The following is a 26511-nucleotide window of genomic DNA, read 5'->3' on the forward strand; positions in this document are numbered from 1 at the left end:
TGTGTGTGTGTGTGTGTGTGTGTGTGTGTGTGTGTGTGTGTGTGTGTCTACTTCTTCCTTTGCTTTTTCCAGTTAGGAATTAAGTTGATTCTATTGTTAAACAACTGGGAGGAGCTAGAAGCTTGCTCAGCTCCCTCAGATTTTATATAAATAATGAAGAAAGATCACTCAATGGTAGATCTTCAGTAAATTTTTGTGGAGTAATCTGAACAACTTTAGAAAGGATAACTAATTATTCAAAAAAAGAAAAGAATTAAGGGAAAAGATTAAGCTTTATAAAATTCTTGTCTTGAATGTTATTTTGAGTTAACATTAATATTTAAAGCTATTTATTCTTCTTAATATATTTTTGGCAAAAGTATTTCTTCTTAAGTATATTTTATCCAACTGTGGGAGAAACATGTTAAAGGAAATACAATTTTTTTCAAAAATGAGTTTTATGGCTAACTTTTCAGAAAATATCACTCATTTCTTCCTTACAATGAAGTAAATACCATCTTTGTAGTAAAAGCAGAAATTTTCATGAGCATCTAAAAGAAATTATTAATTATATTTGCTTCATTACTAATATATGATTGCAGAAAAGATACAGTTATAGTTTAGTTAGAAGCTAAAAATGTTCAATGTGTAGCTTCATGCAACAATCACTTTTTAAGTACTGTGAGGGTCTTCAAAGACGGGTTCTAGAGGGGAGGGGTTGGGGGGATGGGCTAGCCTGGTGATGGGTATTAAAGAGGGCACATTCTGCGTGGAGCACTGGGTGTTATGCACAAACAATGAATCATGGAACACTACATCAAAAACTAATGATGTAATGTATGGTGATTAACATAACAATAAAAAATTATAAAAAAAAAGAATCTTATATTCTTGAGAAAAACTTGTAGAAAATAAAATAAAAATTTAATATCCTGCTATCATTCTATATTTACAAACCTCTAAATTAATGATTTTAATCCCTCTCAATACATTTTGCTATTAAATATTTTACAGATTATGAGAAGCCATGGAGCTCTGTCTCAAGTGACTTTGCTTTGGAGCATAGCCTCCGATCCTGATGGTGATCTTGCCTTCACCTCTGGCAATGTCACATTTGAGATTGGGCAGAAGAGTGCCAATATCACAGTGGAAATACTTCCAGATGAAGATCCAGAACTGGATAAGGCCTTCTCTGTGTCAATCCTCAGTGTCTCCAGTGGCTCCTTGGGAGTTCATACGAATGCCACATTAACAGTTTTGGCTAGTGACGATCCTTGTGGGGTTTTCATCTTTTCTGAGAAAAATAGACCTATCAAAGTTGAGGAAGCAACCCAGAATATCACGCTGTCAGTGATAAGGTTAAAAGGCCTCATGGGAAAAGTCCTAGTCACATATGCAACACTGGATGATATGGAAAAACCACCTTATTTTCCACCTAGTATAGCCAGAGCAACTCAAGGAAGAGACTATATACCAGCTTCTGGATTTGCTCTTTTCAGAGCCAATCAGAGTGAGGCAACCATAACTATTTCAATTTTGGATGATGATGAACCAGAAAGATCAGAGTCTGTGTTTATTGAGCTACTCAACTCTACTCTAATAGAGAAAGTACAGAGTCGCCCAAGTAAGTAACCATTAGTGTGTTATTATTATTATGGGAGGTAAGAATCCTAAAAAAATAAATTAAGAATTGGGTATAGTAGAAAATTCTATAAATTAGTGAGCTCTAACTTTGAAAGCATCACCTTACAGAAGTTTATCTATAAGACAAATGGGAGTGGGACACTTGAAAACACAAAATTTTGTTTTAAAAGTCCCTTATGTTTCCAAACTAAATTGTTAAAAGCTTCTGTGTAATCCAGTACAATTGACCTCTAGTACTATTGTATTATATACTGTAGCTTCCAAATCATTCTGAATTCAACCTGGGGATTTCAGGGATAGTCCTGGTAGCAAGATCCTGAGCCTCTCTCACCTTGATCCACTCTGGAAGATTCCCTGATCCATAGAGCCTCTTTGGCGATGAGCATGTGGGTCGAGCAACTGCATGAGGGAAGGGGGACAGGAGTGTGTAGCAGTAAGAAATCCTGTAAATTTGTGAGTTATTGAGAGTTGAGAAGGACTGGCTGGGGATAAGAATGAAGAGTGACCCACGTTGGGCAGACTATCTGGTGCAGCAACTTCTTTTGAAAAGTAGCAGCCACTTGCCCTGGAGTTGTGGCTCAGGGGCTTTGTAGAGAGTTGGGTGGCTCCTCGTAGAGAGCATGCCTTGTGCTTGAGGAGCTGAGAGCAGTTATTGTGTTACAGCTTGTTCCTCTCCAAGAGGACAAATAAAAGGAAGAATCTAGATTTCCTGGAATAAGGGAACAAGTAAAGGAAGAAAGATTAGTGATATTAATTTGGTATCAATTTAACATCAGTTTTAGGGCAATATTTATAAGAAAACAAATAAAATCTTCTTAAGGAAACTGGAATTACATATTCCAAAAGTAAGATTCTAAGAGCTACATGTTGACTCTGTTTTGACATATAGAATAAGGTTTCTCATAAATAAATTTATTCACGTTACCATAATACCTGGATGGATATACTATATTGTGAGCAACATTCTTGTCTACAACGTAAGTAATTATGGTTCAGGATTATAGAAGGAAATTTACTTTAAAGGACCACTGCTGCTAATATTAAATTCAGATTACAGTCAAGGTTAAAATTCGCACACAATACCCATCCTTTTTTTTCTTAACAAGATTTAGGATTAATTTTAATAGCAAATGAATTGTAACAAAATCCAGTAATTAGTCTTATTGAGTAAGAATTGTAAAATAAAGACTAGTTTTCAAGGAACTCACAGTTTATTGAGTGAGATAGAAATAAAACCAGAAGGGATTATCACATACAGCAGTAGCTAGGAGCTGTGGGTGATGGTGTAAGATAACTTATGTTCCAATATATAGTAATAAAGTATTGAATATAATCTTTTTTGGCCTCAATTTCCTTATTTATTATACAGAAATATCATGGGGCTTAAATATAATAATATATGTGAAAATTAATGCAATATCTGGCACATGGTAAGCATTCAGTAAATACGAACAATTATTGTTAATAACATGGCATATGCAGAATATCAATGTGCTATGGGATAGGAGAAACAATTGACATGTATTTTATGCTTGTTATGTTCCTGGAACCATGCAGCACACTTGGAGCAGTTCATAATAGGCATAAGGTATAATGTGAAATAATCAAAGAACAATTTTTTTAAAGATTTTATTTATTTATTTGACAGAGAGACAGAGAGCACAAGCACGGGGAGCGGCAGGCAGAGGGAGAGGGAGAAGCAGGCTCCCCGCTGAGCAGGGAGCCCGACATGGGACTCAATCCCAGGACCCCAGGATCATGACCTGAGCTAAAGGCAGATGCTTAACCATCTGAGCCATCCAGGCACCCCTAAAAAACAATTAAGGGGGAATCTGTGTGATACTGACTAAATTTTAATAGGTAAAATCAGTGTAGGACCTGATAAGGTCTCTGTTACTGTACTCCGAGTATAATCATTAACTGAGGAAAGCAGTATGAGAAGACTGGTGATCAGCACCTGGGTAAGAACATAGCACAGAATGAACGGTTTGGATAATTGAAGGTCTTATACCTGGTTTGATGAGAAATTGTATGTAGGGAGCAAGAGATTAGACAAACTCTTACAGGATGCCTCTTGATATGTCTACCAGGTACTAGCATGATACCTTATGTGACTTCCTGACCATCTTTGTGCCTCTGATTAGTCATTGGTAAAATGTGGACAATGTTACCTGCCCAATAGAGATGGTATAGGGATTAAATGACCTGATACAAGAAAAGTACTTAGAATAATGCCTGGCAAATTCTTTTCTAATCTAGTTGAATTTAATTATATCATATTGATTTATAATTTTTTTTATTTTAACTGATTTAATTTAGCGTAGTCTGTGGGTCTCTATCATTGAAATTAAATGGTGTTATTGTTTTTAGATTAAATTGTCAGAAAATGTCACATATTTCCAAATAGAGCAATTGTTAGAGATATTCTAAATATCAACTCAAAATTGTTTACTGCTAATAAGAGTTTGTTGATGCTTCATCTGTGTTAAAAGGTCACTACTGGGTATTTACCCCAAAGATACAAATGTAGGGATCTGAAGGGGTATGTGCACCCCGATGTTTATAGAAGCAATGTCACAATAGCCAAACTATGGAAAGAGCCAAGATGTCCATCAACAGATGAATGGATAAAGAAGATATGTGTGTATACACACACACACACACACACACACACACACACACACACACACACACACACAATGGAATATTACACAGCCATCAAAAGGAATGAAATCTTGCCATTTGCAACGACGTGGATGGAACTGGAGGGTATTATGCTGAGCGAAATAAGTCGGTCAGAGAAAGACATGTATCATATGACCTCACTGATATGAGGAATTCTTAATCTCAGGAAACAAACTGAGGGTTGCTGGAGTGGTGGGGGGTGGGAGGCATGGGGTGGCTGGGTGATGGACATTGAGAAGGGTATGTGCTATGGTGAGTGCTGTGAATTGTGTAAGACTGTTGAATCACAGACCTGTACCTCTGAAACAAATCATACATTATATGTTAAAAAAAAAGGAAGAAGAAGAAGAAGAAGATAGCAGGAAGGGAAAAATGAAGGGGGTGGTAATTGGAGGGGGAGACGAACCATGAGAGACTATGGACTCTGAGAAACACTGAGGGTTCTAGAGGGGAGGGGGTGGGGGGATGGGTTAGCCTGGTGATGGGTATTAAAGAGGGCACTACTGAATGGAGCACTGGGTGTTATATGCAAACAATGAATCATGGAACACTACATCAAAAACTAATGATGTAATGTATGGTGATTAACATAATTTAAAAAAAAGGTCACTTTTTATGTTGTTTTCACAAGGGTGCTGGTTGGAATTGAACCTAGAAAATAATTTAGGGAGAGTTTGTGGAAGGTCCTAAATGCCTTCAAAACAAGCTTTGCTGTCTCTAAAATCAGTGGAAAGTGAGAAGAGAGCCTTGAAAGTATTGAGCACACTTTATTGTATCAGCATTGGGGATGGAGTGCCTGGGTGGCTCAGTTGGTTAAGTATATCAGCATTGGGGTAGCATTGAGGCTGGCTTTACATTCTGGATAAGGCAGTCGAATGACTGTTAACTAAGATGGGAGAAAGGAATGGGTTTGTGAGCAAGGACAGGGAAACAAAGAGGCAGTAATTTAATTACAGTATAATGATTTGCTGCTGGTCTTTGAGGACACAAAGCTTAATGACTTTCCTACTCAATTTTGTAACTGAAATGCTGTTTTTTAAAAATTTTATGTCATGCTGGTAACTAATTAGAAGAGCATAATCCTGTAGGTGTCATCATTATCTGTGTAATATTATGTAAAGTGATGATTAGTTACACTGTAATCATTTTTTGCCTTTTAACAAATTTCCAATACTTATTAAAATATTCCTGTAGGATAACTATTCCTTTGCTAAAGATTCTATAATAACAATCTCTCTAGAATGTAAAGTTACAAGAAAGTAGGGACTTCCTGTTTAATTTGTTTTTGTTTCCTCTGTGTCTAGATTAGTGCTGGTTCATAGTAGTCAATACATGTTTTTTGATAGAGATAGTAGAAAAAAACATCAAATGTGAGGATTCCATTTGGCTGATGGAATCTTGCTGAGGTTTCCTGATGACTTTTGGCCGGTTGGTAGAATTTTGATACATTAGCTTTTCTTGTCTTTCAGTTCCAAATTCTCCACGCCTTGGGCCTAAGGTAGAAACTATTGCTCACCTAATCATCATTGCCAATGATGATGCATTTGGAACTCTTCAGCTCTCAGCACCAATTGTTCAAGTAGCAGAAAATCATGTCGGACCCATTATCAATGTGACTAGAGCAGGAGGAGCATTCGCAGATGTTTCTGTGAAGTTTAAAGCCGTGCCAATAACTGCAGTTGCGGGTGAGAAGAGACATCCAAGGGGCAGTGAAGTGTTTTGGAGGGAAATTACATCCTTAATTAACAAAAGCCACTTACAGATGTAGCTAGAAATATCTACCAGAAAGCAATAATTCTCTTGCATCTTTTAAAAGGCATAAATGTAGAGCTTTTATCGTGTATTTATGACACTGATTTTGTAGAATTTTTGAAAAATGTTAGCAAAACTGTATATGAATTTTAAAGTTAAAATGACCAAAATATGCACAAACCAATGGAAAGTAAACTAGGGAAAGTATTGTTAGGCTTTCTCTGTGTGTACTTTTTAGTTATTTGAAGGGGATTCATGTGTAAATGATCCTGAGGAATGCAGGATAAAATGTGCAGCCACATGGTCGCAGTGCTTGGCAACAGTCTTGCCTCTCAACCCATTTATCGTGCTTGTTTATTTATTTATGAAGAATGTGGAAGAGGCAATGGCTAGCATTAACTATTCAATGTAAGCAAAATGATTTCACTGCCAAATGCAAACATTAGGAGACTGCCTTTTTTATTGGTGCAGTTACAGCATCTAGAGGGAGATCTGCCCGAAAGCTATTCAATTAGAATCTTTCTAGCATGCACTCGAAGGAACATGAGTGTGAATGGATAGGATAACACGCTTGATATTTTGAAATAAATGATATTTGTTTGAAAAGATAATAAACCAGGCTCACCTATTCCCTTCGTTGGCGGGGGGGGGGTTGGTGTACGTGTGTGCGTGCACGCATGCAGGATGGGTAGCTTAGAGGAATGTCTGACTGTCTGTAGGGGGCCCTGCACATTGCCTAACAGTGGGGATGAATCAGTGTTCTCAGAAATTAGCCCTTAGGCTTCATAAGAAGACTCTCTCCTTTCCCTTCCCACTGTTTGACCAGAAACAAAGCTGCTGCCAACCTGAGCGGTATGCAGTAGCAGCTTTTAATCCAATTTTTTAGGCAAGCCCATAGTTTCCAGCAATAACATTGCTGATGCCAACATGCCTGTATCTGTACAACAGTATAATGTATCTTTCTAGTGAGGTCAGAATTTTAGTTCTGTTCTTTGTTTTAAAAGATTGTGCACATTTTCTTTCTCTTTTGTAGATAAGGGGTTATCTTGTGGTAATGGATGACTCTATATATTTTTGTGTATGTCCATATCTGTATTATAGCTCTATCATCCATGTCTGTATATGACAAATAGAAGATATTATGTATACATCTTTCTAAAAATGAAAGGATAAACTTGAACACCCTTTGGAGGTCTTTTTCATTATTTTATGATCTCAAACCTATTTTTTCTGAGAAGAGAGGTAAAATCTTTTTGTTTAGAATATATGTAGTCAGTGTCCTCACAAAAGTTTTACAAGTATATCTATGGAATTTGATAGGTCATAATATTTTACTAATGTATGGCATGGTTCTTACCATATGTGGGAATAAGTTTTAGCATTTTGGTTTTTATCTTTATAGGTGAAGATTATAGCATAGCTTCATCAGATGTGGTCTTGCTAGAAGGGGAAACCAGTAAATCTGTGCCAATATATATCATTAATGACATCTACCCTGAACTGGAAGAATCTTTTCTTGTGCAGTTGCTGAATGAAACAACGGGAGGAGCCAAACTAGGGGCATTAACAGAGGCGATCATCATTATTGAGGCCTCTGATGACCCCTATGGATTATTTGGTAACCAAACTAGTTTGTGGCTTTCTTTTAACTTGTCGATATAGATCATACATTTCTTCATTTTTAGAGACTTAGAATTAATTTGATCATGTTTCCCTTTTTAACCAGCTGTTACCGATATATGGGATATCTATGCATCCTCCGTAGCAGTGGTTAGTGGTTATTAAAAAAAGAAAGCGTCTTAGCATAAATACGGAAGGGACAAACTTTTAGGCTTGTAAGTCAGATCTGGCTTCTAGATGTGTTTTGTGGATCTTAGACAATTCTTTCAAAAATTAGTTTACATCAATTTACACAAAAATCTGGATTTCTGGGCTTTCTTGATTAGCAGGAAATCTGGGAACATTGAACCTCCATAGCATCAGTTGTGGGAGCAAAATAGCAGCGGCCTCTTTGGACCAGGCTTGCACTGTGCAGTTAGCTACAGAACTCAGTAGACCTACTTCCCCCATGACTGCTACATGCCTGACCGCTGTGAGATTCTGTTTGTGATTTCTGCTTCTGTCATAATGAATAATAATGTGGAAATTTTGGCAGTCCTGACCAATTATCACAGCATGTTACTCTGATTTTGGAGGTCTTAGCTATTTATATTTAGACTGCATAAGGGAAAAAACAATCAGCTATTTTGTATTTGAAATTAACTTTGTTCTGCCCTTCAGGTTTTCAGATTACTAAACTTATTGTAGAGGAACCTGAGCTTAACTCAGTGAAGGTAAACCTGCCAATAATTCGAAATTCTGGGACACTCGGCAATGTTACTGTTCAGTGGGTCGCCAACATTAATGGACAGCTTGCTACTGGTGACCTGCGAGTTGTCTCAGGTAATGTGACCTTTGCCCCTGGGGAAACCATTCAAACCTTGTTGTTAGAGGTCCTGGCTGACGACGTTCCGGAGATTGAAGAGGTGAGAGGAATGGCCTAGTATAGAATGACACTGTAAATCATACCTTGTCTTATAGTGACTAGAACAGATGGCTGTTGTTGTGGCATTTATAGAGAATGTCAAGTTAATTATTTCTGCAAGAATTTTCAAAATATGGTAGTATAAAAGTGATTTTTATAGATAAAAACAATATTCTAGAAAAAGGTCTGGTCCATATCGCAGTACACGAGTGTTAATTTTTTGTATAGTTACATTGTATTTTCCCACATTTTCGTTAAATGATTAAATCTATATCTTTAGATATTTAACATGTATATTTATACATTTTTCCATATAAACTCTTCATTTGTTTGTATCCAGACTCCCTCTTAGCTTGAATGTGGGCCAGTCGATCATAATTAAATTTAGATTTTGATTTTCTACTTATTTACTTACTTATTCTTCAATAGTTTTGAAAATTTACTATATGACAAATACCATGCTAGACATATCTGCCTGATACTTATTTTTCATGGTGAAGAAGCTAGGTGGCAAATAAAAATAGTCTCAACAGGAAAGTTGATTCATTACTAACATATATTAACTGAAGACAATTTTATATTATGAAATTCAAGTATTATGAAAACCTAGGTGTCATTAAGTTACTTTTAATAGCATTTATTCTTTAATAATATCAGATTTTCATAGAAGGGAAGTCCATAACATTTCATTTGAATGTTAATTATGTTTTTCAGCTCTAAAATATTAGATATTAGTTAATATATATAAAACATTTCTCTTTTCCTTCTCTTTAAATTTAGGTGGCATTATGATCTGATGTCTTTTGTTTTAAATTTTGTCAGAGAATTTCCATTTAAGATAATGTGGGAAATAAAGCATAATAGATTAGCTACTTATGAAACATACATGCAATATTTTCCCTAAATAAAAAAATGTATAGAATCGACATAAAAATGTATCATTAAAATGGTAACTATAAACAAGGATCTTAAAATTGATTTATAAGATTATATACTTAAATATTAAGAAATTTAAATGGCCTGTTTGTTATGTATAATTGTGCATCACTATTAAAAGTCAGTAATATATTATTCTGTTACATGTTGGATTTGTAAATGGGGGGAGTTCCTTTGAGTCCATTCATATTACATTATATTTGGTCCTTGTCCTTGTATGGATTATATGTTTGATTGTCCCCCACCTGCATCATTGTTATTTTAATTTCAGAACTGGGATATTGTTAAGGATATTTTCACTGTATTTTTAGGTTATCCAAGTACAGCTAACTGATGCCTCTGGTGGAGGTACTATTGGGTTAGATCGAGTGGCAAATATTGTTATTCCTGCCAATGATAATCCTTATGGTACCGTAGCCTTTGTTCAGTCGGTTTATCGTGTTCAAGAGCCTCTGGAGCGAAGTTCCTGTGCTAACATAACTGTTAGGCGAAGGTATATGAAATAATGGCTTGCATCTGTGGGGGGATGGGTATTGTGTAGTGGGAAATGACCTCTTGTGCAATTAAATAATTTAGGTTTGGTGGTGGTTATATAATGTAAATTCTTTTATAGGTTTGGTAATTTGTTAATTGAATTATGCCTATTAATATGAAGAGCCCAATATATTTATCATATCTCTTACTAGTGAAATAGATAATAGATTATACATCATCGGGCTTTCTAACCACAGAAAATTATTGCTTTAGTCTATGATTTATTTGAATTAGAACTTAAATACAACTAGCTTCCAAATTAAAAAATATTCAGACGCTGTATGAAGTGGGTGGTTTTCAGGTTGTTTTTTCTCCGTGAGTGTGTGAGGCAGTGTAAAGTTCACCAAACTCCTTCAGAAACAGATAATAAGGGGTCTTGGGAATTTGTGGCAAGAATTGCATTTTCTTAAAATGCATGCATGCTTTTATCATTATTACCTTGTTTCAGTGAAATCTGGTAATGAAAATTCATTTTCTAATTCTGTTTGATAATTCTGAAATGGATATAATTTGCATATCTTGCAGGGTATCTTTATAGCTTTGTTAGGAATAACTATTGCTTAATTGAAAACTAGCAAGATTCCCTTGCATGAGAAAATAAAATGTTGAAAGACAAATGTAATTAAGAAACATGGTTGTGTTTGTACTCTTACTTTACATACTTAAAAAAAAAAGTGAAAACTGCAGTCAGTATTTTCCTTTTCTGTGTAACCCACAGATTGCTTTGAGTGCTTAACCTGTCTTTTAATTGTCACTCCACGTTTTAGCGGAGGGCACTTTGGTCGGCTGTTGTTGTTCTACAGTACTTCTGATATTGATGCAGTGGCTCTTGCAGTCGAGGAAGGTCAAGATTTACTGTCCTACTATGAATCGCCAATTCAAGGGGTGCCTGACCCACTGTGGAGAACTTGGGTGAATGTCTCTGCCATGAAGGAACCCCAGTATACCTGTGCCACTTTGTGTCTCAAAGAACATGCGTGCTCAGCGTTCTCTTTTTTCAGTGCTTCTGAGGGCCCTCAGTGTTTTTGGATGACATCGTGGATCAGTCCAGTGGTTAACAACTCGGACTCCTGGACCTATAGGAAAAACATGACGAGGGTAGCATCTCTGTTTAGTGGTCAGGCTGTGGCTGAGAGTGACTATGAGCCTGTGATAAGGCAATGGGCCATAATGCTGGAGGGTGATGAATTTGCAAATCTCACAGTTTCTATTCTTCCTGATGATTTCCCAGAGATGGATGAGAGTTTTCTAATTTCTCTCCTTGAAGTTCACCTCATGAACATCACAGCCAGTTTTAAAAACCAACCAACCATAGGACAGCCAAATACTTCTACAGTTGTCATAGCATTAAATGGTGATGCCTTTGGAGTGTTCATGATCTACAGTATTAGTCCCAATACCTCTGAAGATGGCTTATATTTTGAAGTTCAGGAGCAGCCCCAAACCAGAGTGGAGCTGATGATCCACAGGACAGGGGGCAGCTTAGGTCAGGTGACAGTCGAATGGCGTGTTGTTGGTGGAACTGCTACTGAAGGTTTAGATTTTATAGGTGCTGGAGATATTCTGACTTTTGCTGAAGGTAAGTGATGGTTCTAAATGGATTTTAGTTCCCCTGGCAAAGTCATTGTAGTTAATTTTTATGATAATGTTCGTAAGAATTCTTACTGTGTAGATTCTTTTTTTTTAATATTTATTTATTTGATGGAGAGAGACACAGCGAGAGGGAACACAAGCAGGGGGAGTGGGAGAGGGAGAAGCTGGCTTCCCGCTGAGCAGGGAACCCAATGCGGGGCTCAATCCCAGGACCCTGGGATCATGACCTGAGCTGAAGGCAGACGCTTAGCCTACTGAGCCACCCAGGCGCCCCTAGATTCTTGCTAATATATACAAGTGCGGTATGGTTTAAAAAAGAAGTTAGTTAGCTTGTTAATGGTTGACCCTTGACATACATAGGCTGATGTGTATCTTTTTTAGTTTATTAAAAAGAGAAGGTTTTCAGGGAATGTGTGGGTTTTATTCCTTTATAGTGTTGGCAATGCCTATAAGGAAACAAAGTCAACTCAAGGCAAATTTTAATTTTGTAAGGGAAATTACCCAAGTTCATACTATTTATACTAACAAATTATTTTCATTGAAGATTTATCCTGATTTGTCTAGTATATGTAAAAAAGCTTCCCAGTTAATACTCAGTTTCCTAGCTACTGATATGTCTTACCCACGAGAATCTTCAATGAAAATAATATGTAAGTATAAATAGTATGAACTTTGATGATTTCATTCATATTAAGTTAAGTCTAGGGATAGATCAATTTATAATAATGTTCTTGGGCTTGAGTGGGATAACTACTGTAAATTTTCATGAATAATATAGTCATAGATAACTTGGCCCACAGATTAAAATTAGGGTCACATTCACTGATTCTTTTTTAGGACTGGTTGAATCATTTAATATTTGGAAGTTTGGAAAGTTCATTTGTTTAAAATAATTATCTTTGGGTGGGGGAAAGGTATCTTTATTAAGATTATTGCTCAAATCCTGATTTGGGCAATTACGGATTCCATATGGTTTTTAGCATAGTGTTTTTCTTATTAAAAAAATGTATACTTATAAAAACCTCATGATATCCCAAAAAATGAAGGAAGTGAGTGTTATTCACAATTCTGTGTCATAGAGCAAATCATTGCATCTTTTTTTGTTCAACTTTTTTAGCGTATACTATTTTGGGAAACAGTAATTGGGGGTCATGATCATGATTCGTGTGTAGTATACTTTTTGAAATATCTAATAAGCATTATGTTTTAGAGTAAATTTTAAAAATAGTATATCACATTTCTATAATGGTTATTTCCTAGTAAATTATTTTGGTAATGATGGAATATGATATGCTCGGTGCAGCTGGCGGTACAGTTTGGTATTTGGTAACATTTCTCCTTATTTCAAAGGAAATAATGAAAATTTAATGAGGATGACTGAAGATGAAAATTTAAAGTTAGATTTTCCTGCAGCTTTAGTAACTACAAAGAAAGTTTTCATATAAAGTAATACCATTATAAAAATTAGTATTACCTTAAATTGTAACTTTAGCATCACAAAAATAGAATATATTTAATAGCTAACCTAGATTCTTAGATAATCTATAGTCTCTTGAGACAGTCTTGATACTGTGAATTGATGAAATGCAGCAGGGTCATGAGAGAACATACATTCATGTCCCCTTTCTTCTTTTTCCCACTTTTTCTCATCTCACCCTTTTGTCCTCTTTCCAAAAAGTGGCAAAGAATTAGGTGGAGGCTAATAGGCTGAACTGCAGAAGCCCTGTTGGGTTTAGGGGTGTTCACGGCTGCTGTATGTACTAGTGGGGTCCTAGACCAAATTAAAAAGTAGAATGCTTGAGCCTTGTCACTGTCGCTCATCCCTTTGAATTCCTCTTCTGTCTCCTTCTTTCATTTTCCCACATCCTGGAACCTGGTATTTGATTCATTTAGTTTTCCAAAGACTCATCTCATTCAGGCCAGTTCTTTCACTCAGAATTTGCCATCCCTTTCCTGTTTGCCATTTTGACCACCATCCCCTAAGTGTTCCTGGTCTTTCAGGGACGTATTGGCTTGATTACCTGAAAAAAAATTATTCACAGGAATGCCAGAATGAGAATGAGACTCCATTCACCGAGAGAGAGCTGTTTCTCAACTGAACGTACCTTAGAAGTCTTTTCCCTAGCTGTGTCATTTTTCTAGGCTAAAGACCAGGAATAAAACTATGATTCTTTTCAATAATTCTACCCTTTAAATTTTTCCATAATTCAAAAGCCTTCTTCACAATCTGTCCATATTAATAAAATTTAGTGTTTTATATGTGAAAGGATATACAGATTAACATATAGCATTTGCTTGTAGTTACACTAATATTCCTCATGATATTCATTTACATATTTTTACTTAACTTTTTATTTTTTTTAAGGTTTTATTTATTTATTTGACAGAGAGAGACACAGTGAGAGAGGGAACACAAAGCAGGAGGATTGGGAGAGGGAGAAACAGGCTTTCCGCTGAGCAGGGAGCCTGATGCGGGGCTCGATCCCAGGACCCTGGGATCATGACCTGAGCCGAAGGCAGGCACTTAACGATTGAGCCACCCAGGCGCCCCTTTACTTAACTTTTTAAAGTGGAAGTAATTTTGGGCCTTTGTGGATTCTCTATGTTGGTGATTTTGTTACTTTGGTTTTTATTCCATTAATTTTTTTTATAGGTGAAACCAAAAAGACAGTCATCTTAGCCATTTTGGATGATTCCGAGCCAGAGGATGATGAAAGCATCATAGTTAGTTTGGTGTACACTGAAGGGGGAAGTAGAATTTTGCCCAGCTCCGACACTGTTAGAGTGAACATTTTGGCCAATGACAACGTGGCGGGAATTGTTAGCTTTCAGACAGCTTCCAGATCTGTCATAGGTCACGAAGGTGGGTTCCTTTTTTTGTTCAGCATATTCATTCTCTTTTCTATAGAGGTCATTTTTTGCTTATTCTTTTAAAGTTTCCATTTTTTTTTATACTTTTATTATTGTGTAGAGCTGTGGATGTTAGTATGCCTGGAACTTAGCTGGGAAAGGGGTCTGTCATGAACTGTTTAAGTACTCAGGACCCTTGCAGATTTTTGCTTGCTTCCCCCACTGGTGTGGTTTTAGGAACTTAGTCAAACTTGGGATGCTCAGCTTTCTCATTTATTAAATGACAAGCAATATTACTTACTTCATAGATTTCTTAGGATTAAATGAGTTAATGAATGTAAAGTGCTTATCACATTTCCTAGCAAGTTTATATGGTAGTGGTAGTTGTTGATATTAAACAGTGGAACATTGGCTCCTTGTTCAAAACAAGTAGTAGTTTGTAGTTAGAGAATATTTTACCCTGGATTTTATATTGTGTGGATATGTTTTATGAATGAAGTGCCAAACTAGAAAAAAATTAGAAAATGTCTGTTTTTTCTTAAAAAATAAAAATTTTCTTGATTCTTAACATTTTACATCATATGTAGGATTTTGCATGTACAGGTTAATTTTTGCTTCAAACATTTTAGCAATGTTGTTTTGTCTTTGAATAAGTCTATTTGTGATAAAACTGGTATTTAGTAGCCTGTGTTTCACTATAGTCTGTGTTTAGAAATAAGAATAAATAACCATACCTCAGAAAGAGAAGAAACAACAAGGATATAGATCATGTATTTGGACTTCTATTTCATAGATGAGAAAACTGTGTTTAGCACAAAAAAGAGAAATAGAATTCTATAGAATTCTATACACAGAGAGATTAGGTGACTTGACAAGGTGATCCAGCTCATTGTTTGCTGTGCTTGAAGCTAAATATGTTTTAGTGTGCATTACCTTGTTACTTCACTGTACTCCCAACTTGTGAGTTTATTTAACTTACCAATGCAAATGTCTGAGCTATTTTCCAACACTCTTTCTTTTTATCAGTGGTTCAGAATCTCATGTTGTCACAGCAATAGTGAATAAAAATGACTAACACATTGCTCTAAGTCCAATCTAAAGACAGATCAGCAACTTTAAAAAAATTATTTGTAATATAAGTAAAAGTCACTGTAGAAGTTAATGTTAAAAATAATGACAACAACAATAACATTTATTGAGTGTTTTCTGTATGCCAGACATTTCACATCCATTATTGCACTTAATTTGAACAACAGTCCTATAAAGTGGGTATAATGGCATACATCTCATATTCTCATAAGGAGAGTGAATTTCTGAGAAATTAAGTAGCACACAGTTATTCATAGTGGAGCTTAACCAAAGCCCACTATGTCCAAAGTCCATAATATAAGGAAATTTGTGAGAAGAAATTATGTTTTGCTTGAACTTAATCTGCTGTAGAACTCGACATTGCAGGAACTTTTGGCAAATATTTCAAGTGACTTGAGTTGGAAAAGTAATGACTTTGAGTAACAATGTTTGTGTGAGAGAAGCAAACTAATGAGAAAACCTGACTCTATCTCATGTTAGAGGTGGAAATTAGGTTTTTAGAGATAATAGTTGAACTCAGGAGAATTAATAGGATCTTTGTGGGTAGAGGAAGAAAAGCAAGGTGTCAGAGATGGAGCTGTGTGGAACATAAGGCTAAGGTGCTGAGAAAGGAAAAAGACCTTTTTGGAGAGAGAGAAGGCTCTGCCAGAGGTGGGAAGAGACAAAGATAAGAGTGTGTTTTCATTAATTATCAGAAAGAAGGTAATCACTGTGTCTCATGCTAACATGGGCAACCAGTGAGATTAGATTCCCAAATGGGCTGGAGGAGACAGTGGTAACTATAGAGGATTTTAAAGAATTTGGGATGGGAAGCAAGTATCTAAGAATGTAGAGGTCTTTGGGCGGTGCTCCTCAAAGTAGGGTCCTCAAGTCATTGCCCATCCACAGAGTGTTTGCTACCGATTTGTGGCAAGATAAGTTTAGAAGTTCAAATAAGCCTTTCTAGAAACTTTTATAACATTTTTATTTTGCTGATATTCAGAAGCATTGTTTATGGGCTTATAATTTGTATGTTTGTTTTTTATTTGCAAAGAGGAAAAAGTTTAGTAATTAAAGTAAATGGCCTAAATGTGTTATTGGTAAAAAAATGTGCATTATCTTATTACTCTATGAACATGGGTTTGGTACCAGAAATAAAACACTGACTTGCTTTTATTGCTTGCATGTGTGCTCCCTAGATTTTTCATATTTTCTAAATAAAAATTGGGGTGAATTTTTATTCCTTTTCTTACTTTCCTGTACCTTTATTCCTAAGTTTTTTCCTAGAATCTGAATTTTCTTTTTTCAAAAACATTATGTTGAACCTCAACGATTCAGAATTTTGTGTGTATTTTTTATGTTACCACAAGCTTGCACAGAGAAATGTGTACCAAGCATATTTGTTTACTAAAGTGAATTAATGAAAACTTCATGGTGATTCTTCAAGATAACTGTTAAACAAACAGGGTAAAAAAAAATCATGCCAGGTAGTCTTAAACAATGTTAACACTGTTTTTGGCCTAGTGTTGGAGTTTCATTTATGTGGTTAGGTTTAAAATGTGGACAATGCTGAACTTCTGGCTCTAGAATACATTTTCAGTTCATGGGGAGGAATTTTCTTAGTGTTTAACAATGTACTGAATTCTGTAGAATTCTATTTCTGTTTTTTGTGCTAAAACAATTGGACAGATGCCCAGTGGTAAATATTACTTTCTTTCAGATGGAATGGGAAAATTTAAAAATATGGAACAGTAGATTTTTACTGTGGTTGAAAACTATGTATAAATGTGCCCTTTATAAATCCATATTAGATGTTTCACTCAGTCATCCATCTCAGCAACATCATAATCATCATATCATAGTCAATGGATTTAAAATTTGCCCTTTTAACAGAGACAATTTGAATCCTTTTTAGGCAAAAACTTGAACAAGAAATGCATTTCTCTTTAAAAATACAGAGCTGCTATCTTAGAAACAGTCAACTTTTTTCTTAATGGTTTATATTGATAGTTTGTGTGGCACACTATTCATATCCCTATAATTAGTTTAAATCATTTCTGTCTATTGTAGAGGGCAGTTAATTTGGATAGCCCATGTATAGCGTGTATACATGTATCTATTAAAATATATTTCCTGTATTTTAATTTTCCATTATTATTACACACAGTGTAGTTGATGTTTGTCTTTTAGAAAAACTCTTGGTTTGTTTTGGGAACAAGTAGACAAAATACTCAGGGTTATTAAAATACATTTTATGTTTATATTTCTTAATCTGCATTAGGCTAGGCCTAGATGCTGTGTGATAGATCATCTGTTTTAGAGTAAAAGTCCAACTTTTGGTGGACTCTGGATTTTATATGAAGATGGTCTTCCGGGTATGTTGTCAGACTCTTCTGTAGGTAAGGGCCCTATTTAGGCTTTCATCGTGGGTGAACGCAAGAAGATAGTGTAGCACCTAGTAAAATATTTATATGAAAATTATAACCTACTCTCTGTAGGACGTTCCTTTTATCCTTTCCTTTATATTTAAAAGACTAAGCACTTGTTTCTCAGTTTTCCTTTTTCCTTTTTCTCAGTTTCTCCTTTTCTACAACTGTTTTTTGACTCCTTATCCAGGTAACTTTCTGGTAATTTTTCCCAGGAGACATTTTAAATGGACCTGGTTCCTGAGAGTCTGCCTTAACAAGGAAAGTCACTACCTCCATTTTGGTTATTTATTAGGAAAATTTTCACACTGTTCCTGCTTTTTTCACATGATTTGCAGTAGGCTTGGCTTATAAGATTGTATTTAAGGAATACTTTCTTTACCTTTTATTTATGTGTACATTTGTGTGTGTGTGTATGTCCTGTTTCAAATTGTGTTTCTTGCAATATTTTCTTGCAGGTTACTTGCATGGTAACTTGTTAAATTTTTAAAGATGATATTGACTTTGAGGTATTAGACTTTGAGGATTTTAAATGTAGTAAGTTTGTAGGAGGATTTTACTTTTCTCTCCTTAGCATTTCATTTTTATTTTCACCTTTTAATGGTATATTATTCCCAAATCTCCATGTACAATCTTGCAACCATTTTTTATTATTATGGTTATAGTTTCCCCTTCAACGTGGATCTTTATTGACCTACGATTTGTTTTTCTTGCCACTTGCGTTCATAATGCATTTTTAGCACTTGATCAAACTTCTGTAATTTTCTTCTTGAAGTATTACTAAGTTTTGTGACTTAAAAAAAAATGAAAAACTGTGACTCTTTAAACCTTTTTAAACCTGTGTCACCAGACCACACTTAGGTGAAAGTGCTTAATTACTCCAAGGCTCTCTATGTCTCTCAGGAATAAACTCTTTGTTTAATACAAAGCTGCCCTATGAGAAATTCTGCAAGGTGTGCAATAGAGGAACTCTAGGATTTCATAGTCATGCCTCTGTTTGTTCATATGAATTATACAAGTAACACAAATTTTGGCAATTATGGCTGATTGTACAGGCTTTTAGTTACCCTGAGACAATCTGATTCCTAACTAGCAGTACCTATATGTTTTAAAAAAAATCCAAGACATAGTCTACAACTGTAATGGTGATTAATTTTTTTTGTAATGAAACACTTAAAAATGCATACATTGAAGTGTCTGAGGAAATGTTATTTAAAAGTCTTTCTGATGCTTTGCTTTCTTATGTTTCCCACTCCCAAAATAATTCATTGCACTAAAGTTACGTGTGCTTAAATTTAGTATGAAAATTTTAGTGTGTTGGCACTACTTGGCATCGTGTAAGACTTTTGAATTGAGCGTATTTTCAGCAAGCTACGTGGCCATCAGCAATACTCCCTAGGAACTTACTTTCCACTTTCAGTGGTTTAAAAGAAATGATTGTCATGATTTTCTTCAATTTTACAAAGTATTATGTGAGGAGAAAAACCAGGAATGGAAAGTGTAAAGTGTCTAGAATACCTCAATTACCCAGGAAGGAAAACTGTAACTTTGGTGAAGTTACAGAGGCTCATGTACAAATTTGACAACTTTCCTTTGTATTTCTTTTTATAAAACAAAATCATTGATGGTATATGTAAGTTACAATTTAAAGAAATGTGATTTTCAGGTATTTGCAAGCATTTTTATGCATGCATTGTGTAAAATCACATTGCATATCAGTGTAAGGAATTTGTGTCCTTTTGAGAAGTGGAAGAAGAATTTACTTGTGTTATTACTAGTTTTGACCATAGGACTTTATTATTTTCTTTAATTTACAGAACATTTATGTTCTGATGCATGTTTTGGAGTGTATAAAAGTTTGTGTTTCCCATTTTAGCATGTGCTTTTGGTAATTTTTACATATTGAACTTCCTGAAATTCTACTAAATGAAAGTATTTAAAAGTGGGATCCCTGTGTTAATAAACAATAAGCATGTATAAAGCTTCTGGAAAGTCCAAAACAGAACAGCCTTGTAATGTTCTTGGAAAAGGTGCTGTAATAGTTGCATGTTTGGGATTTGGGTTTTGTTGAGTTCAAATGTTGTTTATTTTCCATTAAACATTTATCAATCTGTACATTTCATTTGCAGGAGAAATTTTGCAATTCCATGTGGTAAGAACACCCCCTGGTCGAGGAAATGTTTCTGTTAGCTGGAAAATTATTGGGCAAAATCTAGAACTCAATTTTGCTAACTCTACTGGACAACTCTTTTTTCCTGAGGTAATACCACAAAGAAAAGATTTAACACAAATATGTAGAGAAGACAGTATGTTTTGAAGAAAATGGGAAAACTCTGTGTAAGACAACATTTAACAGAGATTGATGGGAGAGCTTGCTAGAAAGCTAGAGGAAGAACATTACTCAGAGAAGTTCTAAGACTTAAAAAGTGGTTTTTTTTTTCCTATGTACATGGCAGATCTTCTTGAAGGAAACAGCAAATGTCAACTTTGTATTTGAGCCAAGTTCTCTTGCTGCTCTCCTGGCCTCCCACTTTTGGTGTCCACTGTGTCGTTCCAAACATGATGGGTAGTGCTTGTCCTTCTCTCTTAACTCCTCACTGTCTTGAAACTTTACATGCAAGAGGATAGCAAATATAGCTCTAAAAACAAATATCTTTTTATGTCCTGTCCACACTGTATTTTTGAGGTGCCATTTAGAAGCTCTTTCTGATAGTTTGAAAGAAGGCAATTGGTGGGAAATAACTTTATGAAAGCATTTCTTGGTTAGGAAATCAGCACCATTTAATCCATCTTCATCTCCTTTCCACACTCACTCAATATGAATTCTTGTTTGATAATGAATTCCATATTCTTTTTCCTTATCATTTCCACTCCCTTAATATTAAGCTAACCCCCATAACTTTCTGCCTTGAGTAACTACATGGCCTCCTAGTACCTGCTTTTCTGCAACATGGCCTTCTTTTTCACCACTGCCGTAGAAATCCCCCCAATGTATTGCTTTGTCTTAAAATTTCAATAGTGCTACATCATATATTGGGTAAGATCTACATTCATTAGCTCAGCATTCAAGATCCTCCACAGTTAGCCCCTGTCTGCTTTATGCCTAGTTTCCCATGAGTCAGTGTTTTTATTTTTTATTTTTTAAGCCACAGGATGCTTGCCTAAATGTAAATGTATTTGGATGCACAATTTATAAATCTAATAAAAGCAGGAAGTATTTTGTGTTCGGTGACAATAGAAGGATGAATTTCTTTCTGTTTCTCATAGGGGTCATTGAATAAGACAGTATTTGTGCATTTGTTGGATGACAACATTCCGGAGGAGAAAGAAGTATACCAAGTCATTCTGTATGATGTCAGGACACAAGGTAATTCAAAATTCAATTTATATTTTTTTCTAGTGTATTATTCTTTTTAGAAAAAATAATTCTTGCCATCTCTATATTTAACAACTAGATGCATACTAGTTAAAAAGTATCACTTTACTTTTTTTAAAGTATAACTTTAAACATTGTCTTCCCATAAAAATGTTAGATCTAAAAAAAATCAGCTCCAAATGGGAACACTTCTCTTTGTGGACTCAGGAAAAACCTTTAAAAATTTTACTAAATATTTTCTTAGGGAATAAAATTCATTTCCAAAGGAAGAATTTTTATTATTAATTAATAATAATTATAAATATTACTATATATTTAATTATAAATTATTTATATTAGCACACCAATTTGGATTTGGACCATTTATATAGATAATTCAAATCTAATCACTTTGAGCAAATTATCTGGGTACTTTCTTCAGTGTCTCCTCAATATCTACAATTCAGAAGACCATTATAGTAAATAATAAAGATAATACCTCAAGTGAAAAATATTATAATTTACTATCTAGAAAAAGAAAACTAAAATGTAGGTTCTGTTTGTCAACCTGAAGATTTCTGTTAGAGTGAATGAAATAGAACACTGTATGGGTACTTCAGTATGTTTCAGAGAGTGGGGCTATATTTTAAGTATCTAGAAGTTAATGCCAAATCGCTGTTAGATTTCTTGTGATCCCTGGTGTTTTTAGGAGTCCCACCAGCAGGAATTGCTCTGCTTGATGCTCAAGGATATGCAGCTGTCCTGACTGTGGAAGCCAGTGATGAGCCACATGGAGTTTTAAGTTTTGCTCTTTCGTCAAGATTTGTTTTGCTGCAAGAGGCTAACATAACAATTCAGCTTTTCATCAACAGAGAATTCGGATCTCTAGGTTTGTGTTACTCTAGAGTGAACGGAGTTTCTAGGCAGGTTCTTTTTTAATATTCTACTTGTGTAAATGAAAGCCATTGCTAACACAAATCAGAGACAGGAAAAAAAATTTAGTACTTGTTAATTTGGAACAGGACTTTATAACTTCTTTATTTTTGAAGTTTATTTATTTATTTCTTTTAGTAATCTCTACACCCAGTGTGAGGCCCAAACCCACAATCCCAAGATCAAGAATCCCAAGCTCTTCTGACAGAGCCAGCTAGGCACCCCTAACTTCTTTATTTCTGAAAGATTCAAGTAATTATCTATCACCACAGAAATGCTGTGTAATAATCATAAAATTTCAGCAGTGTATAATAATAGGCTGGCTCTGGGTCTGCTACCATATGTTGGGTTTGGCCAAGGGTGGCCCTTCTCCAGATGTCTCTCATTCTTCTCCTGGGATCATTGGAGGCCAAAGAAAGTGAGCAAAAACATGCCAGGCCTCTTGAGGTCTAGGCTTAGAACTAACACACAATCTCTTTTACTTTGTACTCACAGCCAAAACAAGTCACAGTCACACTACCAAGTCAAGAGGCAGTGCAGTATACCTTGCCCACAGTGGGACATCACTGAGCCACTACATGGTAAAGGCCAAGGATATAGAAAGAAGTAAGGAATTGGGGCCAACAGTACAAAGCTACTGTAGGAGTTAGGAAAGTAAAAAGGCTAATGCTATGACATTATTTTAAAAGTTTAAATAATTATAAAATCTTTTATCATCCAATTCAATTAGGAGCCATTAATGTCACATATAGCACAGTTCCTGGAATGCTGAGTCTACAGAACCAAACAGAAGGAAACCTAGCTGAGCCAGGTGTTGACTTTGTCTCGGTAGTTGGGTTTCTGATTTTAGAAGAAGGGGAAACAGCAGCCGCCATCAACATTACTATACTTGAGGTAAAACTCTTTATTTTGCTATTATTATATTAAACCTGAATAGCCACAAAGAAAGTGGAAATTGATGGAATATTCTGGTGCCTTTAAATCAGCTTATTTCTTTTTGTGATTTTTTTTAAAACCACACAGGGGTTTCTGTTCTTGTCTGAATAGGCTGGTCTGCTGCTGTGTATTTTATTAAAGAAACAATGGAATATTACTCAGCCATCAGAAAGGATGAATACCCAACTTTTACATCCACATGGATGGGACTGGAGGAGATTATGCTTAAGTGAAATAAGTCAAGCAGAGAAAGTCAGTTATATGGTTTCACTGATTTGTGGAACATACGAAATAGCATGGAGGACATTAGGAGAAGGAAGGGAAAAATGAAGGGGGGGAATCAGAGGGAGAGATGAACCATGAGAGACTATGGACTCTGAGAAACAAACAGGGTTTTAGAGGGAAGGAGGGAGGTGGTATTGGTTAGCCCGGTGATAGGTATTAAGGAGGGCACGTACTGCCTGGAGCACTGGGTGTTATATGAAAACAATGGATCATGGATCACCACATCAAAAACTAATGATGTATTGTATGGTGACTAACATAACATAATAAAATTAAAAAAAAAGAAACATCTTATGATAAAGAGAATTTCCTTAGGGCAGTCCCCTTTAAGATAGGCATTGGCCTGAGAGATTCCAGGGGAGCATTTTGATTATTCCAAAGAATTCATTGGGCCAGCAAATCCATGTAGGTCAGCATTTTAGTTGTTAGGACTGGTTAAATTAGAGACAGTGAGAAACTCACTAGAGGCTGTTGGTATAAAATGTGATTATGGCCAAACTTAAAGTTATCACTGCTGGCTGAAATTGCATTTTAAATGATTTTTCATATTGTGAAACCTCATGCTGTTTCGGGACTCAGTGTTTCAGCTACCTGAATACGCTTCCAAGAAGTTTATGAAAATGGTATGTATGGAGAGGGTAGGAGATGGTATGTGTGGTGGGTGGGAGGGAAGAGAATAAATATTGCTTTAGAAAAATGTTCAATTACTATGTATTTTGGGGGTTCTATTTTTGAAAAGATTTTATTTTCTCAGAGGCTTTTTACTTTTACAAAATTATAAGTAGTGCAAACCATCAACCATATAAGTAACTCTTATTTTTTTGATTACCATTGCATGATGACCTAATACAATAGTATGAGAACTCTAGAGCCTATAAGAGATAATATTTAGCATATGACATAGAACACATGATTTGATAAATAAAACTTTCAACCAAGTCTTCTTTCAAATATATAATCTATTAATATAACTGAATATAAATAAATGAATTATTTCTTACATATGATAGTTTTTAAAACAGAAACTATGTAGCCAACCCTTCTTTTCTTTGCAGAGTCTAGTTTTATGAACATAGGGTTTCCACTTTCCCTTTTTTTCTCCTTAGGTCTTTGTAGCCTCTTCTGTTCCTTGAGTAGCATGAGATTAAGAGACTGCAGGCCTATATGTACAGAAATCAGCGAGGCTTGGGTTGGCGGGGGGGCGGTGGTCAGTGATGGGGGGTTGTTGCATGAGAGTGAGGAGCATTAGGGATGGATGGGGGACTGTCCCTTTTACATCCCTGATTCTGTAACTTCCTTTGGTGTATATATTATAGAAGACAGTTTAGAGACTGTTTCCTATTTTTTCACATGGAAATATATCTACATTAAATAAAATGAATAAAGGGGCACCTGGGTGGCTCAGTCGGTTAAGCGTCTGCCTTCGGCTCAGGTCATGATCTCAGGGTCCTGGGATCGAGCCCTGAGTCAGGCTCCCTGCTCGGCGGGAAGCCTGCTTCTCACACTCCCACTCCCCCTTCTTGTTCTCTCTCTCTCTCTTCAAATAAAGAAATAAAATCTTTAAAAAATAAAATAAAATGTATGTACTGACATTATACATACACTCATATACACACACACATTGGGTTTTTATGTAAGTATTGTTGGCTGTCTGGTCACAATTGACATGGGTTTTGCTAGTCCTCAAGTTTTGAACACCTGCCTTATTTTCAGTGCTGTTATGGGCCCTAGTGATTAATAGTAATTGTGTATTAAAATTAACCATCACAAATAGCTATCACTTTTTTTAAAAGATTTTATTTATTTATTTGAGAGAGAGAGAGAATGAGAGAGAGAACAATCGGGGAAGGGCAGAGGGAGAGGGATAAGCAGCTTCCCCTGCTGAGCGGGAAGCCTGCCACAGGGCTCAATCCCAGGACCCTGAGATCATGACTGACCTGAAGGCAGACGCTCCACCAACTGAGCCACCCAGGCGCCCCTAGCTATCACTTTTTAAGGACTCTTTCTAGGCCAGGCGCTGCATACTTATTATTTTTAATCATTATTATTATTCCCAAAGTAGATATTATTTCCTCCATTATAAAGATGGGGGAAGTGAGGCCTTTAAGTTGAAGTAACTCACTTAAAGTTACAAAATTTGGTGTTAGGTCTCCTTGACTGTGAAGCCTGTATTTTTTTCATGGTATTCTATTCCACATTCCAATCACTGGATAGTAAGGTAATTTAAAATCTTTTGCTCCCTTTATATTTAAAATAGATTAGTATATTTATGTGATTGGTTTACATACTGTGTTAGTCTAGGAAAAAATGATATATTAGCAGTTTTATGTGGTTGAACCTAATAACTTATCACAGAGCCAGGTATAAATTTATACTTTTAATGTCAGATTTATTGAAGTATAATTAACAAGTACTGCATGGTATCACTTATATGTAGAATCTAAAAAATACATAAGATGGTAAGATATTTAAAATGTATATTGTGGTGGTGATATGATATATGTATACATTGTGAAAGGGATTCCCCCATCTGTTTAATTGACACATTCATCACCTCACATCTGTATCTTTTTGTGTGTGTGAAAATATTTAAGTTCTATTCTCCTAGCAAATTTCAGTTATATAATACAGTGTTGTCAACTCTTGTCACTATGTTTTACATGAGATCCTCAGACCTTACTTATCTTATAGCTGAATTTGTACTCTTTTACCAATTTTCCTTGTTCCCCCTTCCCCCAGTCCCTGGCACTGGCCACCAGTTTTCTACTCTCTGTTTCTATGAGTTTTAACTAACTTACTTTTTCTTTCTTTCTTTCTTTCTTTCTTTCTTTCTTTCTTTCTTTCTTTCTTTCTTTCTTTCTTTCTTTCTTTCTTTTCTTTCTTTTCTTTCTTTTCTTTCTTTTCTTTTTTCTTTCTTTCTTTCTTTCTTTCTTTCTTTCTTTCTTTCTTTCTTTCTTTCTTTCTTTCTTTCCTTCCTCCCTCCCTCCCTCCCTCCCTCCCTCCCTCCCTCC

General features: G+C 35.5%; 1 protein-coding gene across 2 annotated transcripts in view; it reads left to right on the top strand.

Moving 5' to 3' along the window:
* ADGRV1 (adhesion G protein-coupled receptor V1) overlaps positions 1–26511 on the top strand; it is a 524455-nt gene that overhangs the window by 99492 nt on the left and 398452 nt on the right. For both annotated transcript variants that reach the window (XM_073887989.1, XM_073887998.1), the window contains 11 exons: positions 994–1603; positions 5778–5993; positions 7463–7678; positions 8341–8585; positions 9832–10013; positions 10822–11633; positions 14301–14510; positions 20121–20251; positions 21259–21358; positions 22056–22235; positions 23010–23173. In XM_073887989.1, coding sequence (XP_073744090.1) covers positions 994–1603; positions 5778–5993; positions 7463–7678; positions 8341–8585; positions 9832–10013; positions 10822–11633; positions 14301–14510; positions 20121–20251; positions 21259–21358; positions 22056–22235; positions 23010–23173 — 3066 coding nt within the window. The remainder of the gene's footprint in view (positions 1–993; positions 1604–5777; positions 5994–7462; positions 7679–8340; positions 8586–9831; positions 10014–10821; positions 11634–14300; positions 14511–20120; positions 20252–21258; positions 21359–22055; positions 22236–23009; positions 23174–26511) is intronic.

This window comes from Callorhinus ursinus, unplaced genomic scaffold (assembly GCF_003265705.2).
Source record: "Callorhinus ursinus isolate GAN/ISIS: 27379988/994484 unplaced genomic scaffold, GSC_fseal_2.0 scaffold3, whole genome shotgun sequence".
NCBI classification, from domain to species: domain Eukaryota; kingdom Metazoa; phylum Chordata; class Mammalia; order Carnivora; family Otariidae; genus Callorhinus; species Callorhinus ursinus.